Source organism: Panthera pardus, unplaced genomic scaffold (genome assembly GCF_024362965.1).
Source record: "Panthera pardus isolate Hobbes unplaced genomic scaffold, ASM2436296v1 HiC_scaffold_10, whole genome shotgun sequence".
Lineage (NCBI taxonomy): Eukaryota > Metazoa > Chordata > Mammalia > Carnivora > Felidae > Panthera > Panthera pardus.
Window position 1 is genome coordinate 61551029 of NW_026526655.1, and position 23849 is coordinate 61574877.

General features: G+C 39.6%; 1 protein-coding gene across 2 annotated transcripts in view; it reads left to right on the forward strand.

Moving 5' to 3' along the window:
* Window positions 1–23849, forward strand: part of TLK1 (tousled like kinase 1) — a 190750-nt gene that overhangs the window by 31651 nt on the left and 135250 nt on the right. Inside the window, exon 1 of one of the 2 annotated variants that reach the window (XM_019459364.2) lies at window positions 16250–16799. The exons of the other annotated variant lie outside the window; for it this stretch is intronic. Within the exon in view, the coding sequence (XP_019314909.1) occupies window positions 16661–16799 (139 nt within the window). The 5' untranslated portion in view covers window positions 16250–16660. Of the gene's footprint in view, window positions 1–16249; window positions 16800–23849 lie in introns of those variants that run through there. 2 annotated transcript variants of the gene reach the window in all.

Below are 23849 nucleotides of genomic sequence, written 5' to 3' on the forward strand. Positions count from 1 at the left end.
GACAGGGCCAGGTCATTTGTAGACTAAATTTGGAAGCATGAAGATAGCTACTGAAGGGTTTTAAGCAAGGGTTTAAGCATGATTGGGGTGCCTAGGTGGCTCAGTCCGTTGAGCATCCGACTTTAGCTCAGGTCATGATCTCACCGCTCATGAGTTCAAGCCCCACGTTGGGCTCTGTGCTGACAGCTCGGAGCCTGAAGCCTGCTTCAGATTCTGTGTCTCTCTCTGTCTCTGCCCCTCCCCAACTCCTGTTGTGTCTCTGTCTCTCTCTCTCTCAAAAGTAAATAAACATTAAAAATTTTTAAGTAGAATGATATGATCAACTTTATAATTTTTGAGATCTCTCTGGCTGCTGTGTGGGAAATGAAAGGTAGGAATCCAGGAGTGGAAGGATGATTACCTGTGAGAGATGATGATAGCCTAGGCTAGGGCAGTAGCTTTGGAGGAGAGGAGAAATGGTAAAATTTAGAAGATACTTTTCATGTGCAGCAGATCAGGACTGAATTACATGGAAAGTGAAGAGAGTGTGGAATCAAAAATTATTCCCAGAGTTTTGGTGTGAGCAACTACTAAGTTGTGGGACCATTTATAGAATGTGAAGATTTGGAGGGCAAAAATCAAGAGTTTAGTTTTGGATATGCTAATTATTAGGCCAAAAGAAGTTGATGAGAATTAGTTGGATATTTGAGGTTGAAGTTCAAAGAAAGGTCATGGCTGGGGACATATATTTTCAACTAATTTGCATGAAGATGGTATTTAAACACACCCAATATGATCCTCAACACTGGATTTGATATGCTTTAAAAAGTTTCTCTTGGGGTGCTTGGTGGCTCAGTTGGTTAAGTGCCTGACTCTTGATTTTGGCTCAGGTCAAGATCTCACAGTCGTGAGATCCAGCCCGGCCATGGGCTCTGCCCTGGGTGTGGATCTTGTTTAAGATTTTTCTCGTTCTGCCCCCCTCTCGCTTTCACTCTCTCTCTCTCTCAAAAACAAAAAAACGAACAAACAAAATGGTTCTCTGGTGACTCAATGTATAGCCAGGCTCAAGAACCAAGACCAAAGGAAAGGAGGTAGCTGACAGTAGGAAGAGAAGGGATGAGACAAGAAGAGAAGGGAATCAAGGAACTAACCGTTGGTGGACTCCAACATTTAGTGGATCAGAAGAGGAGGCAGAGAGTTCAGCAACAGGATTGACAGATCAAAAGAAGCCCTTGAGGCAGGAAGGAAACTAGGATGGTGTCCTAGAGGTCAAATAAAGACAGAGGTTCAAGGAGGAGGGAGTAATCAGCTGAGTCAAATACTGCTAGAAGTACTAGTAAGATAAGGACTGAGAGTTAACTGTTAATTAGGCATGATGATTGTATTACAAACAGAAAGGAGATAACGAATGCTCTTTCAGTCTTTCTTCATTGTATATACACATATTAGACAGAATTGGGAATCATGAGATGTTTGATAAATCAAAAATAATTGAGGGGCGCCTGGGTGGCTCGGTCGGTTAAGCGTCCGACTTCGGCTCGGGTCATGATCTCGCGGTCCATGGGTTCGGGCCCGCGTCGGGCTCTGTGCTGACAGCTCAGAGCCTGGGGCCTGTTTCAGATTCTGTGTCTCCCTCTCTCTGTGACCCTCCCCCGTTCATGCTCTGTCTCTCTCTGTCTCAAAAATAAATAAACGTTAAAAAAAAAAATTAAAAAAAATAATTGAAGACGGTAAAGATCACATTACTGAAAATTATATTCTAAATATACTCCTTTTTTCTTTAAGATTGTGAATCTAAATAAATAAATAGCCACAAAAAGTATGAGTTTTTGAGAAAAAGCAAAAAACTATTACTCCCATTCTATTGGACTAACACAGCCACCATTAATTGGTCGTTCATTTTCATTCAGTGAATTCCTACTCGGCAGCAGACTCTGCTGGGGACATAGAAATAAACACAACAAAAATCTTTGCCCTCAAGTAATTCAGGGGCTAGTAGAAGAAGTTAATACTTTACAAAAACATTACAAAACTAGGGGAGCCTGGATGGCTCAGTCGGTTGAGCATTCGACTTCGGTTCAGGTCATGATATTGAGGTTCATGAGTTTGAGCCCCACATCGGGCTCTGTGCTGACAGCTCAGAGTCTGGAGCCTGTTTCAGATTCTGTGTCTCCCTCTCTTTGTGCCCCTCCCCTGCTCTCGCTGAGTGTCTCTCTCTCTCTCTCAAAACTAAATAAACATTTAAAAAAAGAATTTAAAAAAGCAATAAGTGATCTGATAAGGGTTATATTCGGTATACTGAGGGAGCAGAGAAGCTAGAGAACTTAACACTGGGTATTAAATGATAATTATGAAGAGTACCTTGGCAAACTGGAAAATTGCTCACGTTTTAATTTTAGTGAGAAAAACGAGATGGAAAATTGGGCATAGCCCATGATTCCAACCATGTAAAAATGTGATTCCTAAAGGTTTCCCAGTCAAGGTAAGTTTTGAATTGAGTCTTAGATGATGAGCCAGGCAAATGAGGTCAGGAAAAGTTGGGGGGGGGAGGGTGGCGGGAAGAGAGTTCTGAGCTGGGAAAAGGCAAGAGAAGGGAAACACAGTATAACTTGTTTGGCCACTGTAATAACTTTGGTGTGGCTGGAGTGTGGGCTTCTCATGAGGGAGTAACCAGGAATAAAACTGGAAAGACAGGCAGATGATGACAAGATAAAAAAGATAAAAAGAATCACATTGACTATATTAGCGAGTTTGAGCTTTATCTAATCACTTAGGAGTAGAATTTTAAAGTGGAAAAGCAGACTCAGAGTTGGTATTACAAATAGAACCACAGCAGCTGGACTGAAAAGGGCTGAAACTCATGATGGGAAGACTAGTTTGAAAGCTTTTGCAATCATTTAGGTGGGAAATGATAAAGGCAATGGCAGAAGGTTGGATAGATGGATAGATGGATGGATGGGATGAATTCAAAGGGCTCTTGAGGAGACAGTGTGGACTTAGGGAATGGTAAAAGGATGCGGATATGGGGTGGGAGGAGTAGGGCAAACAAGGTTGACTCTCAGATCTTTCGTTTGGATAAGTGAATCCCTGTCCCTGTTCTTACTCCTGGCTGCCTTTCTTCCCAAGATAACAAACATAGGACAAAGAAATTGAGGGACTCATGGAACTCCAATCCTAGAGCTTAAGAGAGATGTGTGAGCTGGAGATACAGACTGAAGAGTCATCATTACATATGTGATTCTTGGAGTTACACGAGTGGATGAGACTAGGCAGGGAAGTTGTACATGTATCATTTGTGTGCTTTCCTTTCTAGTTATTTTCTTCTAACATATCTTCAATTATAATAATTGGGTATATACAATTTTCATTTTCCTTTTTTCACCTGACATTATACCAAAAGCTTTTGTCATGTTTCACGAGAGTTTTCAAGGCAGTCATAACTGTGGCTGAATAAAAATATAGCAAGAGGGTATGCTATATAGTTGACTTTAGCTCTGTGATAGACATTTTTATTCATAGTTTCCCCTCCCGCCCCCCCCCCCCCCCCACATTTTGGATTTTTTTTCTTAGGAAGGATTTTCAGAAATGAGAATATATTTGTGTGTTATATAGTTAATGTGTGTTGTATATCTATATCCAAATTACTTTCCAAAATGGTTGTACCAGTTTATGCTGATTCCAGTGTATAAAAATAAAAGTTTAGGGAAGCCTAGATGGCTCAGTCAGTGGAGCATGTGATCTCGGAGTTGTAGGTTCAAGACCCCCGTTGGGTGTAGAGATCACTTAAAAATAAAATCTCCCCTCCCCCCAAATAATGCAAGTTTAACTAGGTACTTGCCATAATTTGGTATTATACATTTGTGGCATGCATATATTGTTATTATATAGGTTTTACATTTTATTGAAGTAAAATATATGTGCACCAAAATGTACAAATCCAAGTGCACAGTTTGATGAATTTTCAAAGTGAACACACTATGTAACCTGACCCTAAATCAAGAAACAGAACATTACCAGTATCTCAGAAGTCTCCCTCACACACCCCCAAGGCAAACCACTGTCTTAAATTTTAACACCATAGAATGGTTTACCAGTTTTTGAACTTTATATGAATGGAATCATGTAGTATGTAATTTTTCTTGTCTATCTTCTTTTGTTCAGCATTATGTTTATACAGTTCATCCATGTCACTGTCGGTGGTCGTTCGTTAATTCTCATTTCTGTAGTAGAGCATTCCATTGTGTGAGTGTTCCATAATATATTTACTCTGGTGGACATTTGGGTAGTTTCTGGTCTGGGGCTACTATCAGCAGTGCTGCTTTATGAAATTCTTGTAGATGTCTTTTGATGCATCTATGTATGCATTTCTGTTGGGAGTATACCTAGGAATAGAACTGATGGATAATGTTTAGCTTTGGTAGTTATACTGCCCTCAGTTTTCTAAGGGTATCACTTTTCACTCCCACCAGTGTGTGGGAGATCCCAACGCTCCACGTACTAGCTGACATTTTGTCTTTTTCACTCTAGCCTTTCTGGTGAGTGGCATTTCATTGGCTTTAATTTGCATTTCTTCATTAACTAAACATGTTTACCATCTTTTCATATGTTTTTTGGCCATTTGGATGTTCTTTTTTGTGAAGTAATTGTTCAAGTTTTTTGGTCCACTTTTCTACTATATTGTTTGTCTTTTCCTTATTGATTTGTAGGACACTTTTGTTGTTGTTGTTGTTTTACATATTCTGAATATAAGTCCTTTACAGATATATGTATTGAGAGTATATTTTCCTACTCTATGTTTGCTTTCATTACCTTAAATTGAGTTTTTTGGTGATCAAGAGTCTTTGGGTGATTATATTAATATAGTTTAATCTGTCAAATTTGTTCATTATGGTCAGCACATGTTATGTCCTATTTAAGAAACCTTTGCCTACCTGTAGGTCATAAAGAGATTTCCCTATGTTCTTTTTTTAAAGATTTATTTTTTATTCTCATATTTAGATCTACGATCCATCTGGAATATATTTCTCATGTGGGTATCTGACAGCCTAATTTATTGAAAAGATTGTCTTTTCCCTCCAATGCACTGGGTATTAGTATTTAAAGTTGTTTGTTGTTGTTGTTGCTGTTTCCAGTTTAACATATGGAAAGTGGTACCTCATTGTTTAATTTGAATTTCTTGTTTTTTAAATTTTTTATTTATTAAAAAAAAATTTTTTTTAATGTTTTATTTATTTTTGAGACAGAGAGAGACAGAGCATAAGCAAGGGAGGGGCAGAGAGAGAGGGAGACACAGAATCCAAAGCAGGCTCCAGGCTCTGAGCTGTCAGCACAGAGCCTGACGCAGGGCTTGAACTCACAAACTGCGAGATCGTGACCTGAGCTGAAGTCGGAGGCTTAACGACTGAGCCACCCAAGCACCCCATAATTTCAATTTCTTGATTATTTGGGCCATTTGCCATTTCTCTATTGTATTAATTAAGACAGGACAGGCTATAAATAACAAATAAAGCACCCAATTTCAGAGGGTTAAAAAAAACATCGGATTTTTTTTCTGCATGCAAAGTCCAGCGCCAGTGTACCTACCACCTTAGAAGGCAGCTGGGCTCCTTGTAGTGACTGGGAGATCATGTTACTCGCATCTTGTAGCTTCACATTATTGTGTGGCATTTGTAATCCCTGTTAAAGGAGGGGAGTGTGCCGGTGGCACACAGACTCTCAGATCCCTGGCCTGGATGGGACACGCCTGATTTTTGCTCCAGTTCTATCGTCTATACCTGGAAACATGGCCGCCTCTCACTGCAAGTAACCTGGAATGGTTTTCCCTTGTGCTCAGGGTGGAGAGGAAAACCAGATACCAGAGAGGTGGTGTTTCGACTACATTCCCACAATTAACTAATCCTATTTTCCACTTTGTGAATTGCTTGTGTCTATTGCAAGCACAAGGGGTATCTAATGTTTGTATTAAATCAAAATAACCTTTAAAATTTCTTGGCTTGAATTCTATTTTAACTTACTAATGCTATCTCTAATATAGTGCAAGCTTGCTTACTACATTTGTACCCATCCTGTCTTTTCTAGTCTTTTTGTGTTATTTCATTTAGATGTATTTTTTATAAGCAGCAAAGTATTGGATTTTAATTTTTAACACAATCTGAGAATCTTTTTCTATTAACAGAGAAACTAAATTTAATAACTAAACTTACAGGGCTTAGTCTCACTAGTGCCATGTTTCTGTGCCTCTGTTTTCATGTATGCATGCTATTTCTTTTCCGTTTTGTCATTTGCTCTGCGGACCTGGTTTTGTTTGCTTTTATTTTCTACTGTGATTTTAGAAGGTCGGCATTCCTCTGGTTCTGCTAGTGGGTTCCTTAGAGGTTTACACAAATACTTTTAAAATCTACATTTGTTTAATTGTATCCACGAAAAGTCAAACAATAGTCCTTGGAAGCTCTATGGAGAAGGAGGTACCAAACATTTTTTTCCCGCATCTCCTGGTAATACTTCCTTTCGTTGCTCTTTATTAATCTAATCTGGGTTAGTAAATCCAATCATTTGAAAATATACAGGTTTTTTTTCCCCATAAAGTAATTGTTATTCCTACAAAACATTTGGATAATATCCAATAGTACAAAGGCCAGCAACAAGATCTGCCATCATTTTACACATTGAGAAAACCCGTTAATATTTTAGTATATTTCCTTTCAATTTTTTTTACCATATACATTTTATATGATTGAGACTATATTGTATGTGTAATTTTTATATTCTGTGCTAGTCACTGTAATGCTCTTATAAGCAAATCAGTTGTTTTTGGTTATTGTAAAATCTTCACAATCGTTTTAATGACCTTACTATAGTCTATAAAGTAGATGAGCCATAAGTTATTACCATACCCTTATTATTGTCAATTTAGGATATTTTTAATTTTTTATTGTTATAAATGATGTTGAAAGATTGTCTTTGTGAGAAAGAGAAAAAAATCACATTGTTTTTCTAATTTAGGATTATTTTCTTAGAGTACATTCCCAAGATGAAATCAGTGGGTCAAAGGAATAATTTTTTAAAAAGATTTTTTTAAATGTTTATTTATTTTTGAGAGAGATAGACAGTGCAAGCAGGGTGGCAGAGAGAGAGGGAGACCCTGACGCAGGGCTAGAACCCACAAACTGAGATCATGACCTGAGCTGAAGTCGGATGCTTAACCAACTGAGCCATCCAGGAACCCCAAAAAGATTCTTAATGCATATAGCTAAATTGCTTCCCAGAAGAAATCCCTTCATTATAAAGAAAATCTCAATGTAATTACATTTTACATAGTTCAATTAGGCTTAGCACCACCAATTCTTCTCTCATTATTAGTGTTTATATTAACTATGTCTGCAGCTAAAGTCTGTTTTAGATATCTCTGCTAATTATTTCCAACCCTTATCTTCCAAATCATGAGTTCTTTTTATGATGCAGTGATTCATGATTTTATGATTCATCAAATTGTGTCAATTTATGGGAGAATGTTCCTGTATGCTTTTTTGTTGATTACCAATAAAAATAATGCTTTGACTTAATTAGAAGGTTTCTCTTCTGCATGTTGAGTAATAGATGACTTAGTTTCAGTGGAGAAAATTACTTTTGTTTCTCTCCCAACCCATCTCAACCCATAGAGCAAAGAGAATGCTAAATTAAAGATGCAGTTCTAGGAGGGATTGGAAAGTGTGTTGTGGCCTCTAAGCAAAGCAAAAAAAAAAAAAAAAAAAAAAAAAAAAAAAAAAAAAAGGGAGGGAGATAAAAGCAAAGATTGAACTAAAAGTTTAAGACTGTATGAAACTGAAAATATCTTCAGTTTGTTTATGGAATAGATCTGGGTTCTGATGGTTAAATTTTGAATCTTGAAAAGGAAAGAATAATTAGATCACTTTTTGATACACTTCAAGGCCCAGCTAGAATTGCTCTTTTTTTAGGGAGCCTCAAATGTGATCTCTCCTGCCTCTAAATTCTCCCACTTACCTATACTTTACCCTTGGTGTGAATCATTTTTACTTGGGATGGTAGTCATTTGCCTGACTATTCTTTGCTGTCACCACTAAGCTCCATGTCTGATTCACCTCTATACTCCCACAGCACCTGACAAATTGCTTTACCCAGGGTAGGTGCTCGATAAGTATTTCCTGAAATAAATGTTTATCAGTCCATAACTATTTTTACCAGTGAATATACAGGTCATCAAGTGTTCCCAAACAACTTTCTTTACAAAGTGCCCAAGATGAACAATAGTGAAGTAGCAGATATTTCCTTGAGGATTTTCTCATAGTGGCTCTTTTAGAAATTTCATTGTATGTTTATTGATTTTAACATATTGTTTTCTTATCTTCTCATGAGAAACCACCATTCATTTTCCTTTATATTAACGTTTTCCTTAAAAAAAAAAAAATAAATAAATAACCTTCTGGGGTACCTGGGTGGCTCAGTCAGTTGAGCACCTCTTTTAAAAAAAAAAATTTTTTTAATGTTTTATTTATTCTTGAGAGAAAGAGAGACAGAGCATGAATGAGGGAGGGGCACAGCGAGAGAGGGAGACACAGAATCCAAAGCAGACTCCAGGCTCTGAACTGTCAGCACAGAGCCCAACATGGGGCTTGAACTCACGAGGCGTGAGATCATGACCCGAGCCGAAGTCAGACGCTTAACCAACTGAGCCACCCAGGTGCCCCATTGAGTACCTGACTCTTGATTTTGCTCAGGTCACCATCCCAGGGTCGTGGGATGGAGCCCTATATCAGTTTCTGTGCTGAACTTGGAGCCTGCTTGGGATTCTCTCTCTCTCCTTCTCCCCCCTCCCACTCACACACTCTGTCTCTCTCAAGATAAATAAACTTAAAAAACAAAACAAAAAAACCCTCCTTTTCATTTTCTCATTAAACAACAATTTATTTGCCCTTAAATGTGTGTTTATATGTGTTGTGTATATTCACTTACAATTACAAGTGCCAGGGTTTTGGGTTTTTTTTTTTCATTTATTCCTAATTTTTTATTGTTTATTTATTTTTAATGTTTATTTATTTTTGATTATTTGTTGTTTATTTTTTATTTTTCATTATTTGTTTTTGTGTGTTTGTGAGCAGGGGAAGTGCAGAGAGAGTGAGACAGAGAACCCCGAGCAGGCTTCATGCTGTCAGCATAGAGCCTGATGTGGGGTTTGAACTCATGAACTGTGAGATCATGACCTGAGCTGAAATCTAGTCAGACACTTAATGGGGTGCCTGGGTAGCTCTGTCAGTTAAGCGTCTGACTTTGGCTCAGGTCGTGATCTCATGGTTTTTATGTTCCAGCCCCAAGATGGGCTCTGTGCTGACAGCTTAGAGCCAGGATTCTGCTTCGGATTCTGTGTCTCCCTCTCTCAGCCCCTCCCCGGCTTGCACTCTGTCTCTCTCTCAAAAATAAATATACATTTTTTAAAAAGTAAAAAAAAAAAAAAAAAGAGTCAGATGCTTAATCGACTGATCCACCTAGGTGTCCCTCTAACTTTTTATTATAAGTGTACTGTTTGATGACTTTTCACAAACTGTTTAACACATGCTTCTAAACAGCACCTGGCTTAAGGAACAGAATATTACTTGCATCTCAGAAAGCCTCTATTTGCTTTATGGTGGCATTTTTTACTTCTTTTTGGAGGGGAAAGAAATTCTCATCAATATTTGACATTTCTATAGGGGTACTTGACTGGCTTAGTCAGAAGAGCATGTGACTCTTGATCTTGGAGTGGTGAGTTTGAGCCCCACGTTAGGGGTAGAGATTACTTAAATAAATTAAAATTAAAAAAAAAAAACCTTGACATTTCTATAAGTGTTTCAAAGTTTCTAAATATGTATGAGGTTATAGACATCTCTACTTATTTTTGTCATGTATCTAATTAAGAAAGATTTAGCACTTTATATTCCTTGGAAAAGCATTAAGTGATTTTGTAAATCTGGTTTTTAAAAAATCTTCATTAGTATATTTTTTGAGAGAGAGAGAGCAGGGGAGAGGCAGAGAAAGGGGGAGAGAGAGAATCCCAAGCAGGCTCCACACTGTCAGCGCAGAAGCCCGATGTGGGGCTCAAACTCACGAACAGTGAGATCATGACCTGAGCCAAAATCAAAAGTCAGATAATTAACCAACTGAGCCACCCAGGCACCTGATTTTGTAAATCTTAAACCTGTGTATTTGGAAAGATACTGTCAAAAAGTCAAGAGTGTTTGATGTTAATTTTTATAAAAACCACCATCACTTTCTGTGCCTACAAAAAATTTCATATTGCAGAAACAAAGTTCAGTGTAAGGTGTTGAAAATCTTTGATCTTCCCTCTAATGTGATAAATTTATATTTCAATTTAATCAGTAAAACAGAATGAGTGAAGTAGAACACTAGATTACTTGGTTTTATATGTTTTCTTAATCACTTTTCTAAGTAGGCTTAGTTAAGAGATACACTGTTGATTTTAAATCTGCTGTTTGAGTACTGTTTGCTTGTTGTACTTTGTTTTTGTAAACATGTTGTAATACTCATGTCCTTGGCGACAGCCTCTAGTGCACTCTGGGGAGGTAATATTGTTCTGAAGTTGATTATGATTTTTTAACCTCAGGCAACGTGAACCAGTTTTGAAAATCCAGTAATTCCAGTTTTGTTACATATAGATCAATCCCTCTCCCCCATAAGTTGATAAACCTGAAGGAAGCCGTTTCCAATGCTGGAGAGAGCAGAGGAAGTGTGACCTAGCATATAATGCACAAAACACTGGGACAATCTCTACAGGGATGTGGAAACCAAAATATTTAAGCAGGCTTTGTGAATTGTGCAGGGCAGTTAGGACACAGCAAAATGAGAATTCTTCATAATCCAATGTGATGGAGACATCTGTCTAAGCATCTACCAAAAAGACTATGGAGGTGGCATATTGCAATGGTAGGACAGGCATCTTTAGAGCTCCCGTCTGTGTGCCTACGTTTGGACAAAGAAGGAAATCAAATCTGGGGATGAGTCCAAGCAGAGGAGACAGGGTGGGCATCTAAGTTCAGTCTGATGAGAAGGCAAAGCTTTCTTCATTTCTTAAACATTTGTAAGATAATATTTCGTACATATAAGAGTAGATCACATACATGCATAGCTTAAATAAAAAGAATAAGACAAACATACCTCTGTACCTCCACCCAACTTAACACATAGCACATTTATTGATGCTTATCTATCAAGCCCCTGTCTGTTCTCCATGAGTACATCACCCCTTTTCCTTGGCAGAAGTAACCACTCTGATTTTGGCTTTTCATTCTCTTTTCTTTTCTCTTCCTAGTTTTGCCATATATACATTCCTAAACAATATATCATTTAGTTGGAATGTTTATACATGGAGTCAAACTGACTTCATCATTCTTTAATTTGTTCTTTTAAATCAGCATTATACTTGTGAGCATTTTATTTTTTTATTATTTTTTTAATGTTTATTTATTTTTGAGAGAGAGAGACAGACAGAGCACAAGCATGGGAGGGGCAGAGAGAGAGGGAGACACAGAATCCAAAACAGTCTGCAGGCTCTGAGCTGTTAGCACAGAGCCCAACGTGGGGCTTGAACCCACAAACTGTGCGATCATGACCTGAGCTAAAGTCGGATGCCTTAACCGACTGAGCCACCCAGGCGCCTTGCTTGTGAGCATTTTAACTGTTGAATAATCTCCTATTGTGTGAAGATACATATTTCTATTTATTTATCCATTCTGTCGATGGACATCTGGGTGGTTTCCAGTTTTGGGCTGCTATGGACATTCTTGTTCTTATGTCCTATTGCACACAAGCAAGAATTCCTCTAGGATATATTCTTTGGAATGGAATTTTCAGGTCATAGAATTCAACTTTACTAGGAAGTACTCATTAATTACTCTCTGCTTAGTTCAAAAGGGCCAGATTTAATAAATAAAAATACAGCATGCTCAGTTTGATTTGAATTTCACATGAACAACCAATACTTTTTTAATGTTAGTATGGTCCATGAAAAAATTATATTTCATCTGGCAACCCTAACAAGGTCAGTAAACTTTACCAAATCACAAACATTGGCCAATGAAATATGAGGGGGTGGTGGAATATTTGGTCCTTTTTCCCTCTGCCAGAGCGGCCAACACAGTTGTTAGCTCAGGGGGCTCAAATGCTTGCTAACCAACTATATGGGTAACTAATTGGCTCAACCAATGTGCATACGGCATCAACTCAATGCCAGGCAGGTGCTAGATGCTGGGACTATACCTGTAAACATGAAAGACAAGGTCCTTGTCCTCTCTAGGCTTTTAGCCAAGGTGAGGAAACAGAACAGTAAAGAAATGATGTATGCACTATGGGAGCAGTGGTATGCTGGTGAGGAAGCCCTGATTTGTAGCCTTTGATGCCTTTGGGGTTGTAAATACTCTTACCATGACTGACTTCAAGCTACCAGTGTGACATCACTGAACTCTGAGTTGGGGAGAGATGCACCCAATCTGTTCTCTGGGCAATATGAACGGGCTCCGACACCACACTGTATGGGGAATACTCAGGGCACTTTTTCCATTCTGTAGGCTCTTTTCTGGTTGGTTGGGGGAAAAGGAACTTGGGCATTAAGTATTTCCTCAACTTTGGAAGGAATCAAATAATAAATATAAAATGCATTTTTTATATCTATAGTCTTGTCTGCTTTGTAACTATTTTTACTATGGCATATACAGAGTCTAATAAATGTAGTTCTAAATTATGATTAGTATATAGATGGGAGCTAAGATATCCCCTTTGGTATATGACCTATCAGGAGACCCTCCTGCATTGCTCCCTCACTTGTATCCCGGCTAATCCTCATCATTCATTTATCCCATAAATGTTGACAGAGTGTCTGTGCCAGGCACTGTACTAAAGCTTTGAGTCTGTCTTCATGGAGCACTCAATTCACAGAAAGAACACTTTCCCCAGCTCATCCTGATTCTTTCTAGGCAGGTTTACTGCCTTCTCACTTATTCAGTTCACTCTTGTGTTCTCATGCTGGCTTTCCCTCTGGGCATATTTTCCCAAGGAAGCTTGCCAAAACTCCCCTTTCAATGATCCTTTCTTGCTTTTCTAGAGATTTCTCCATCCCCAGAGTGGCAGGTGTTCCTTTCTGTCCAAATCTGGACCCTCCTGACTTTTCTGTACCTTTTCCTATTGTGTAAATTGTCACTCTAGCCATCCTATCTATCTCTATCAAATAATTTTTGAATGCCTCTGTACTAGCTGATGTGCAAGATGCAGGGGAGCCTCTACTCACCCTCTACGTTTTCATTATCATAATCATTTTATAAAACCATCTATTTGTATAATTTTTATGCTTTACTTAAAAAAATAAAATGATTTATTGTACCAAATTTGGAAATCATAAAGGAGAAAGAATAATTATCTAATGTCACAATCCAAGGCTAGCAATTAGGAACTATTTGGGGTGCACCCTTGCAGTCATTTGTTATGCATACTTACAAACTGGAATCATACCCACCTTTTCACTTACTACAGTGTGAAAATTTTATTATCTTTTTCAGTATTCTTTCAAAATCTGATTTTAAATGATGACATGATATTCCATTTTCAGGCTACCCCACGGTTTATTTAGTTAACTCTACTGCTGGCAGCAGACTCTTTACAAGTTAGCCTTGATGATCTTTAATGTAAACTACAGGAATGCAGGAATCAATCATTTTATTGTCCTTCCTAGGCAGCACTTGTAACAATGTATCTACATTGAATTATGTATATGCTGTGATCCTCTATTTACCATTTAAAATAAAAGGAGCAGGTCAGCATAAAATGTAACCTAGGTTGGTATAAAGATAACTGGAAGCTGTGGAGAAGGTTGGAAGATAACCCACCATCAAATCTCTTTGGTTGGGTTGTGTTTACTACAGGAGAGGAGCTAAGCTCTGAAAGAAGTCTTGGCATTGGTAGGAGATTTAGAGACCACCTAGTGGTGCTAACCTTTTTCACAGGTGAGGAAATTAAATCAAGAGGGATTGTTATCTGCTGAGACTAATACCCAAGTATCTTGACTTCCTGTCCTATTCTCTTTTCATCATACTCAGCTGACTAAGCTCACTTTTTTTTTTTTTTGAGAGAGAGAGAGAGAGAGAGAGAGAGCAAGCATGAGCTGGGGGGGGGAGGGGTAGGGGAAGAGGAAGAGAGAGAATCTTAAGCAGCCTCCACGCCTAGTGCAGAACCCCATGTGGGGCTCAATCTCACGATCCTGCCATCATGATTTAAGCCAAAATCAAGAGTCAGGCACTTACCCGACTGAGTCACCCTAGTGCCCCAAGCTTACTCTTAAAATACAGAAAGAGCATATATTTACCTACATGTCCTTACAGGAACTCTGTTTCCCCCTTAGAGTGCATGTACTTTGGTATAAAAGTCTAATAATGGTAAGGTCCTAGATACATCTCCAAGAAAAAGGAAAACATGTCCACAGACTTCTACACAAACCAATGATCATAGTAGCATTATTTGTAATGGTCTCAATGTGGAAACAATCCCAATGTTCATTAACAGGTTAACGGATAAACAGGGTTCTATTCATACAATGGGCTACTCTGGCAACAACACAAAAATATTAAGTGCAACAATGTAGAGTAAACTCAATTATGTTGAGAAAAAGAAGCTGGATGAGTACAAACTATATGATTCCATTTACCCAAAATTCTGGAAAATGCAAACTAAGTGACAGCAGATCTGTGGTGACTTGGGGATGCAGTTGGGAGTACAAAAGGAGTATCAAAGGTAGAGGAAACTTTGGAGACTGATGGATATATTCATTATCCTGATTACAGAAATGGTTTCACGGTTGTATACACATCAAAACCTATACTGTATACTTTAAATATGTGCAGTTTATTGTACATCAGCTATACTTCAAAAAGTTGTTTAATTTGTGAGATCCACCTCTTAAGTCTGAAATGCAGAACATGACTAAGAACTCACTGAAGAATCTGAAATATAAGAAAACTAAAATTACTTCTGGTGATAACTGACAACCAAGGCTCTATTCTAGTATGATAGTTTATCTGAACATAACATTACTATGAGAAATGCAAAGTCATAAAAATAAAAAATAGAAATGACATTTTTGTCCCCCTGGTAATCATACCATTTCCTCATGCCTGTACAGTTGCTCTATATCATAATCTTTTTAGTGTTCTAGTCAATTTGGTTTCTTAAAGGGAGCAATAACCTTGTTGTTTTTCCTGAGCTATTACACAGCTACTTTATGTACAAGATGCCCAATCCGTGGTGTGTCTTCTGTGTGTGGGTGTGAAGGTGTGGAGAAGGCTACACTGTATCTATACATTTTGGCAAATGCTGTAACTTGCTTTGGGATTTTCTAGCCGTAACTCAGCGGCGGCATGAAAACAAGTTGGAACTTTCTAGAAACCATACTCTCCTACAAGATGAACACTGGATAGTTTCCCTAAATGTGTGAATTCATTAATCAAGTTTTTTTCTATCCAGATTATCCACTTACCGTCTTAAAACAAAGAATTGTACACCACACACAGAGTGCACAACACCGGTAAAGATTCTTTTTAGAAAACATTCATAAAGTTTTATTTTCGCCCTCCCCCGCCCCCAACTTATTTTCGTAGCTCTTCTATTCGGTAATCACTACAATTCTGCAGACGGGGAGACGCACGCAGGTTTTTTCGCACACTACAAAGGGGACAGAAAGAAGCAACTCTTAACTTTTCAGTTCCATTTTGAGAAATGATCACATCGAACTCCTGAGAAGGACAGCCCAGCGAGAGCAGAAGCATTTCTCCCCAGGCTGGGTGTGGGTCGGGAGCCAGGCGCGCTTCCGCGGGAGGGAGGGGGAGTCAGGTGGCAACGGAGCGGGAGCCAGAGCCGGCGGGGGAGCGTGCGGGGTGCGCCTCCCTCCGGCCGGCGCGGGGAGGCCGCCCCCGCGCTCTCGAGTCAGCCGGCCCGGGGCTCCCGCGCCGCGCTGAGATCCGCGGGTGCGCCAGGGGCGCCCGGCACCCGCGTCTCCTCCCTCACGCGCTCGCTCCCTCTCCACACCCCCCCCGCCCCCAACCCCTGGCAGGTCCCTCCCCCATGCCTGCTCCCGCGGCCGCCGCCGCCGCCGCCGCTACCGGAGGCACAGGAGCCTCGCGATAGTGTTTGCACAGGCGGCGCGTGACGCCGCCGCCGCCTGTAACTGATGCAGAGGTTACCCCGCCGCCTCAGCCGCCACCCACCGCCCGCCGCCGCCGCCGCCGCCACCCAGGCGACGCCGGGGGCCGACGCACTGCAGAGGTGCCGGCAGGTTCCGCTCGCGGAAGTCTCCTCGGCCGGCGCAGCCCGCGCTCCGCCTGCACTCCGCCGGGCGCCCCCTCGACGCCTCCGCCGCCGGGCTCCTTCCCTCCGCCTCTTCCCCGGCGCGCCCGCCTGCTCCCTCGCTTCTCCCCCTTTTCCTCCTCCCCGTCCCCTCTCCTCCCCTCACCTCTTCCCTTCCTACCTCCCCCCTTCTCGGTTTCCTCCCCCATCCCCTTGACTCTCCCCTCCCTGCCCTCGCTCCCTCGCTCGCCCTCAGCGCGGCCCCCGCCATGACGGAGGCGGGTGCCGGTGCCGTTGCCGCCGCTGCCGTCGCAGGGGGGGAGTCGGGTTCCCAGAAAGTAGCTTGATGAGTGTCCAAAGTAGCAGTGGAAGTTTGGAGGGGCCGCCATCTTGGTCCCAGCTCTCCACGTCTCCAACCCCGGGCTCGGCGGCGGCGGCCAGGTCCCTGCTGAATCACACGCCGCCATCCGGGAGGCCCAGGGAAGGTAAGCGCCGTCGCGCCCGCGCCCGCTCGCGGGCCTCGGTCTCTCGCGCCGCGGCCCCCGCGCCCCCCGGGTCTCCTCCGCCGACCCCGGGGTGGGGGATGGTGACGAGGAGGACGCGAGGCCGCCCGGCTCCGGGGAGGTAGTGCGTTGGCTGTGGGTGGTGGTTCGCGGGTGGCGGCGGAGACGGACGAGGGGGTGCGCGCTGGAGGGGACGGGGCGAGGCGCGCAGACTCGCATGGGGTTCCTAAGAGCCCGTGCTGCTAGGGTGGGAAGCCTCCCCCCGGACGCCAGCCCCTTTCTGCTCCATTTGCTAGTACACTCAGTACTCTTAACCTCCTGGCCTCCGGTCTCTGGTGGGTTTTCCCTCCCGTTGAAGCATTCATCCTCGAGCCCCCTCCCCTTCCCTCGCGCACTCCTCCCATAGAGGCGGTCCCCGCTCTGCGAGCTTTGCAGCCCGGGACCTGGAGGATGCCCCTCGCTAGCGGGGTCCCTGCCCTTTGGGGGAGAGTCGCTTAAATTATCAAAGCCGACTTTGATCCCCTGCCTGGCCCCTTAGAGCAGTTTAAACGGCAGACTGACTCGTGGGCAGGCTTTTGAAACCACCCTCTCCAGATGGTTGCAACTTTCTCTCCTTCGCCATCACCCACTGCGTGTTGGTGCGTTATCTCTCTTGTGCAAGTAGGCTACTGTTCCCTGACAGGGTCGTGGGTTTTGTGGGAAATATCGGCGTAAAGGTTACTGCAAACACGCACCAAATCGGTTACAATTGTTTTCTAAGTTTTCTGGTTTCTTGCATGCAAGTGTGCTGCCACCAGATGTAGCAGTTACACAGCTAGTAAAGACACAGGAGTGCTTTTGACCAAGATTTCAACTTGCTGTATTTAACTTTAAGTATACGACATAAAATGAAATTTGGAAGAAGAGGCATTTATGGGGGAGGAAGAAATGCGCATGGAATCACGTTTAACGCTCTTTTGTCTGGGAAAACGTTTAGCGGTATTCATCAGCAGTTGGTAAATGGGTTGTTCACTCCCAGTTGTGTCACACAAGGAGACTGTAACCACATTTTCAATAAATGTCTGGAAGTCCAATAGTCTTGTGAATCCTTAAAGGAAACCAGGAGCTTTGGTTTATGTAGGTATTGGTGGGGTTAATTTATTTTGAAAATATCTGTCAATATTTACTACTCAGCCTTGACAATTGTTAATCAAGTGTTTTGTGCCCTGAATCTAGTGGTTCAGGCATAGCATTCTTTGTCATCTTGTTCCTGTGAGCATGTGTGAAAGTGACAATAGGCTCAAAGATTGGCATGAATTTGCTCCAGAAAATTCATGGAAAGGTTTGATTTATGGCATCCATTAAGCATGCTGAGTACATTGAGAGACATTTTCCCCTTTTCCATCTTACCCCCAACACTGAGTTCTGATTATTAGAAGATAAAAGTTTATTTATTAATTCAAATTTAGTGCATCTGGCGATTTTTCTTTTTGCACTTGAAAATTTGTAAATGAATGTTCCAAATTCTATTTTGTAAATAGAGCAGTTGGTGCTTTTAGTATGCTTTTATTTTTATCTGTAGTTTCATTAAGATACTTAATGATAGTGTTATCAGTAATAGTGTAATGAGTGATAGTAAATGATGGTCTTGGGAAAGACCGTCTTTTTAAAAGGCTATACCTTTTTATCATTCATTTATTTCTCAAGTATGTATTGAGCCATTTCACTGAGCCAAGACGTAGTGTTGAATTGTTCATCTGTAACATCAATTATCAGTATTAGTAATTTAGGGGCTACAAAGTCTAGATTGTGAGTTTCTGAGGTTACTTTAACTCTAGTTAAAAAACTTCTATGTCATTCTGCAATTTTCCTGATGTTTGAAAATCCTGAGGGGTTAGAATAATTTAGCTTGAGCTTCCAAATAACTAGAATTCTTTGTAGCAGTTTGGATTACAGTAGGCTTTTATGTAAACTAAATTAGTGAATCTTTTGTTTATTAATAAAATAACAAGACGTGCTTTTGTGAACATTTATATTTCATCAAGTACTTCTGTGGCCACAGTGGTATATTTCTTTTTGACCAACCAGCATGTAAGTTAAAACTGTGTTAATTTTCTCTAGGGTTCTATGTATTTATTCTGAAGCTATTGTCTTTCGGGTATCATTAATGCTAATAGGAATTGCATATATGAAACCTTAGACATAATGATGGAGACATTTACTTTTGAGTGAGATCCCAGTGTTCATTTTAACAAGTGTTTAACATCTTTTGTGGATATGCACGTTAGTATATTGTATAAGTTGATGTAAGTTGAGGGAGTTTTGGACTTAGGGTGACTGTTAGTAAGAACCGTTAATATTAGTAGAACTTGAATATATGCATCTGGGGCACCTGGGTGGCTCAGTGGGTTAAGTGGCTGACTTCGGTTCACATCATGACCTCACGGTTTGTGGGTTCGAGCCCCACGTAAGGCTCTTGCTGTCAGCACAGAGCCTGCTTGGGATCCTCTGTCTCCCTCCCTCTCTGCCCCTCCCCTGTTCTTGCTCTCTCTCTTTCTCTGTCTCTAAAAAGTAAACATTTAAAAAAGAAAAGGATGTATGGATCAAGGTGAAAACAAACTTTGTTTCTGAAGAATTGAAGCAATTTCATGTAACATAACAGAAAAATTTAAACTCAAAAGATACATGGATGTATGTGTACAAAGCTACGTGAGGAACTCCTTCACGGAGTTCAAAAACATAGGCTGTTTTTGAAGATGTGTCAGAACTGTAAAAATTGATTATTTTGAAGTTTTGATATATTTGAAACCAAAAATTTAATAGTATACTGTGATTATTTTCAATGCTCTATATTTTGGCTCTCTTCTTTCCTTTCTCACTCTATTCTCATATTAATATAGTTTTGCTTGATTACAAATAAAATACACCTTTAAATATTGTAAGAATTAGGGATTTGTTGGAATTTAGTAATTTGTGTGATAGAGGATAGACCACTTCTATTCCCAAGAGTCCCAAGGCTTTTTCCTTGGGAAAGTCAGCAGTTGTCACTCTGGATTTCATGTTGGATCTTCTAAACCTGTGATCTCTATTCCATTTTTTAAAAGCTTATTGATGTATTTTGAGACAGAGAGAATGAGCTGGGGAGGGGTGGGCGTAGGAGGACAGGGAATCCGAAGCAGGCTCTGTGCTGACAGCAAAGAGTCTGGTGCGGGGCTCGAATTCATGAACCGTGAGATCATGACCTGAGCCAAAGTCAGAGGCTTAATTGACTGAGCCACCCAGGTGCCCCAATCTTTATCCCATTTTATCTTCTAATAATCCTGTGGTTAAGGAAATGAGAAGAAATTAAGTGCATTTCCAAATAAAGGTTAGTTTTGCTTTACTGAGGCCTAGGAACCTAGTGTCATATTGGCTAGAAGAACAGATGGAGTTTTTCTTGCCTATCAGTACATGGGTACTTTTGAATAAGTTATTGCTAAGAATCAAATGATTATACAGAAGACTTGGATTTTCTTTCTGTTCCATCTTACTAGATATGAATAATTTGCTTTATTTTTATGTAAACAGTGAAAGTAGTTTGGTTAAAAAGATAATACCACAGTGTAATTAAACTGTTGCTCATTTTATTTTCATATTTACAGACTGCATCCCTTAGATAGAAGAATTAAAGTATTTGACTCTGGATGATTAATACCTGTAGGGAGATGTTAAAAATAAAGGTGTACCAGATGGCCATTTAATTGCTTGTAGTCACTAGCTGGAGGACAGGGTTGTATGTTTAAGGGTTTTAGCTTAGGAATTAGATATGTAGTTGGTGCCTTCTTTACAGAGGCACATTTATGAATTGGAGGAGAGAGAAAAGAGAGCATCCCAGGATAGTTAGAGGTCTGGGAATCTGCCCTTGGGAAATACTTTTTTTGGTTTCAGGAACCCTTTGCTGTCTTAAAAATTACTGAGAACTCTAAAGAGATTTTATTTGGGATATGCCTATCAATATTTACTGTTTTAGAAATAATTTCAAAAGTACTATCTTATGTAAAAATAGTAAACTGATTACTTGGTAACGTTTTTAAATGAAGAAAAAGTATTGTAAAACAAAAACTTGAGTGAGAGTGGTGGCATTGTTTCATAGTTTTACATCACTTTAATTTCTGGCTTATTAGGAGACAGCTGCATTTTGCTTCTGCTTTCAGTCTGTTATGATTTATTTTGATTGAGGTATTGTGAAGAAAATCCAGCTTCATATAGATAGGTAATTAGAAAAGATGATGTATTTTAATAGTCTTTTTAAAGAAATTGTGTCTATTCTTCTTTGATATTACACCAAAATTTGACAAGTGGCAGGTTTTTTTAAAACGTTACTTCAGTGTGGAAGTACACCGTATTTCCGAAATGTCTCCAGAACCCACAAGAAATCTGTGGACTATACATTTATAGCCCAAAGAAGAGACCACTGAAATGGTGGGAAGCATGATAGCTGTCTTGTATTTCAAAAATGTAAATAGCAGAGTGAGTAGAATCATTCTGCTATTCTAGAATGTAGACCAGCAGGTGAAAGTTAGGCATAGATTGAATTCAGTATAATTTTTTGGCAAGGATGTTAGTAAGAACTGTATAGCAGCTAGACTTGTCCAACAGTGGAAAAAACTCCTCTTGGAAGTATTTAGCAATAAGAATTTAAAGCAGTCTACAGGGACATTTTTGGGCGAGGCAGAGATAAATTCTGTTGATTCTTATTTTGAGTGCTATTGGATTAAGTGACTTCAGGTCCCATCCAATTTAAAAATATAAACATTCTGTGATTCTTTGAAAATCACTTAATTCTATAGTTAAACTGTACTTATATGTGTGTGAATGATTTGAATATTCTCTTCAGTCACTGGTATGAAACTCTTGTTGACTTTATTTTGTGTTTTTATTGTGCTTTTCCTCTGAGTATTTTCTTGTATTTTCAGGAATCAACGCTATTAGTCTTCCTGAAATCTTGCTAAATTCCCTGTGAAATATAATAAGCTTTGAGGGCATTTTAGGGAATCAGATGCTGCTTATGATACAGTTTAGTAGAGTTTGTAATATATTCAGGCACAGAATTTTAGAATACTGTGGGGGCTGATTTTCAATTTTGAAAGAGAAACTCTCACCGGTCTTTATAGTCTTATTTGTAATTGTTTATGTGATTTCAGAAGGAATATGCTTAATCTGTTCTAATGGTTTTAAAGCTAGAGAGTCTGAAAAGAAGATACATGAAAGAAAAGTGTTGAAATTGATTACTCTTGAATTTAAAAATGCCTATTAAATATAACCAGGACATAAAGTAAAATGAAGAATTTTAATTCTCCTCGTATTCAGAGAATTATGCATGTAATACTTACCATTACCTGTAACAATTCATATTTTAATTTTATAAGGAACATAATCTCTTTTATGAGTTGGATTGAAAAGTTAGATTTTAGGGAACTTAAGCATAAATTCCCATAACTTCATTGAAGTTCAACTTAAGTGTAGTAAGTGACACACAGCTCGAGACTTCATGAACTTGCTGCAGTTGGATTTAGAGCTGTTTTTATAGAAGAGCCATAGGAATAAATCATTTAGTTTCATGAAACGCTTCATGCTTGTTAATCATTTCCAAAAATCTAAGAAAAATTTAGAAGAATAGTGTTATGAAGTAAGAGAAGCAGTATGGTACAGATGAGAAAGTACATTGATCGTAATTGAAATCCAAGTGTAGTCCCTGCTTTGCCATTAACTAGCTGTGTAACCTTGGGCAAGTTGCTTATCTCTCTGCTTCAGTTTCATAAAATGAGAATTGTAGAGCTGAAAGGGACCTTGGAAGCAATTGAGTCCAAACCTCTCATTTTACAGATGAGGAAACTTAGATAATTTACCCAGGCTTTTATTGTGAGAGACCTGGGACCAAAATTCACTCTTCTGACTTTCAACTTAGTGCTTTTTCCATTATACTTTGTGGCTTCTTTTCATCTGTAAAATGAGGGGGTTTGGATTCAAGGCTGTCAGAGGTCTCGACCAGCTCAAAAATATTATTCTTTTGACATTTGTCCTAATATAACTTATTGGAGGAAAGTTTGGTAGCTTTTATTTATTGGTGAAAGAGATGTTTCTTGAAGAAGCAGTGTGACTTTTTCAAGGTTATGTTTGGGTTTGTTAAGGGAAGATATTACCTTCATTATTATGGAAAAAATTTTCAAGTTTATGAGCTTGGTAAGTAGTGTGCTGAGTGATCTTGTTTTTAATGATCTACTTTCTGAAACACTGTTATGAATATATTAAAAACAATGTTAGCTACATAAATAACAGTGTGGTACTCTGAAGTGAAGTAGCTAGGTTCTGGAGTGTTTCCCCCCTGAGTTAGGATTGCCATTATTTAATAGCACGTCCGTTGTGCTGTCTTTTATCACAGTTTTATTTGTGTTGCCTGCTAGATGGAGAAGTCTTGAATTCAGAGATTGTGTTTTGTTCATTTCTGTATTCTTAGTGCATACCAGGATGTCTTCTGTATTGGCACCCAACACAAAGTTTTGCTGAAAGACTGTTACGTCTTCTTAAAAATTGAGTGATTATGTATCTTAAGGTGCACATATTTTCAGACCCAGGAAGATGCTTATGTTAGTAATTCTTAGGTTATATTTTAGAGAGTGATATTATGGATAGCACCAACAATAATAGCCACAATTTATTGTTTGCATATATTCATTTAATTCTCGTAACTTTGTGAGGTGTACGCAACTTTCATTCTCATTTTACAGATGAGGAAACTGAAGCACAAGAGAAGTGAAGAAACTTGTGTGATGCAGCAGTGAATGCTAGGGCTGAAATTTGAGCAAAGTCTGCATTTTAATGTAGTGTCTACATTTTAGGTAACATATCACGAGGATATGTTACCTAAGATACAGAAATTTCGTTTTGGTTACTTTCTTAGTTATTTTTCCTTAACAGATTTTAATTTACTAATCTTTTAGGCCCATTCAGTTTACCTATAAACTTGTGTTGGTTTTTGTTGTTTTTTTTTTTTGCATGAGTTTTTTTTTAATG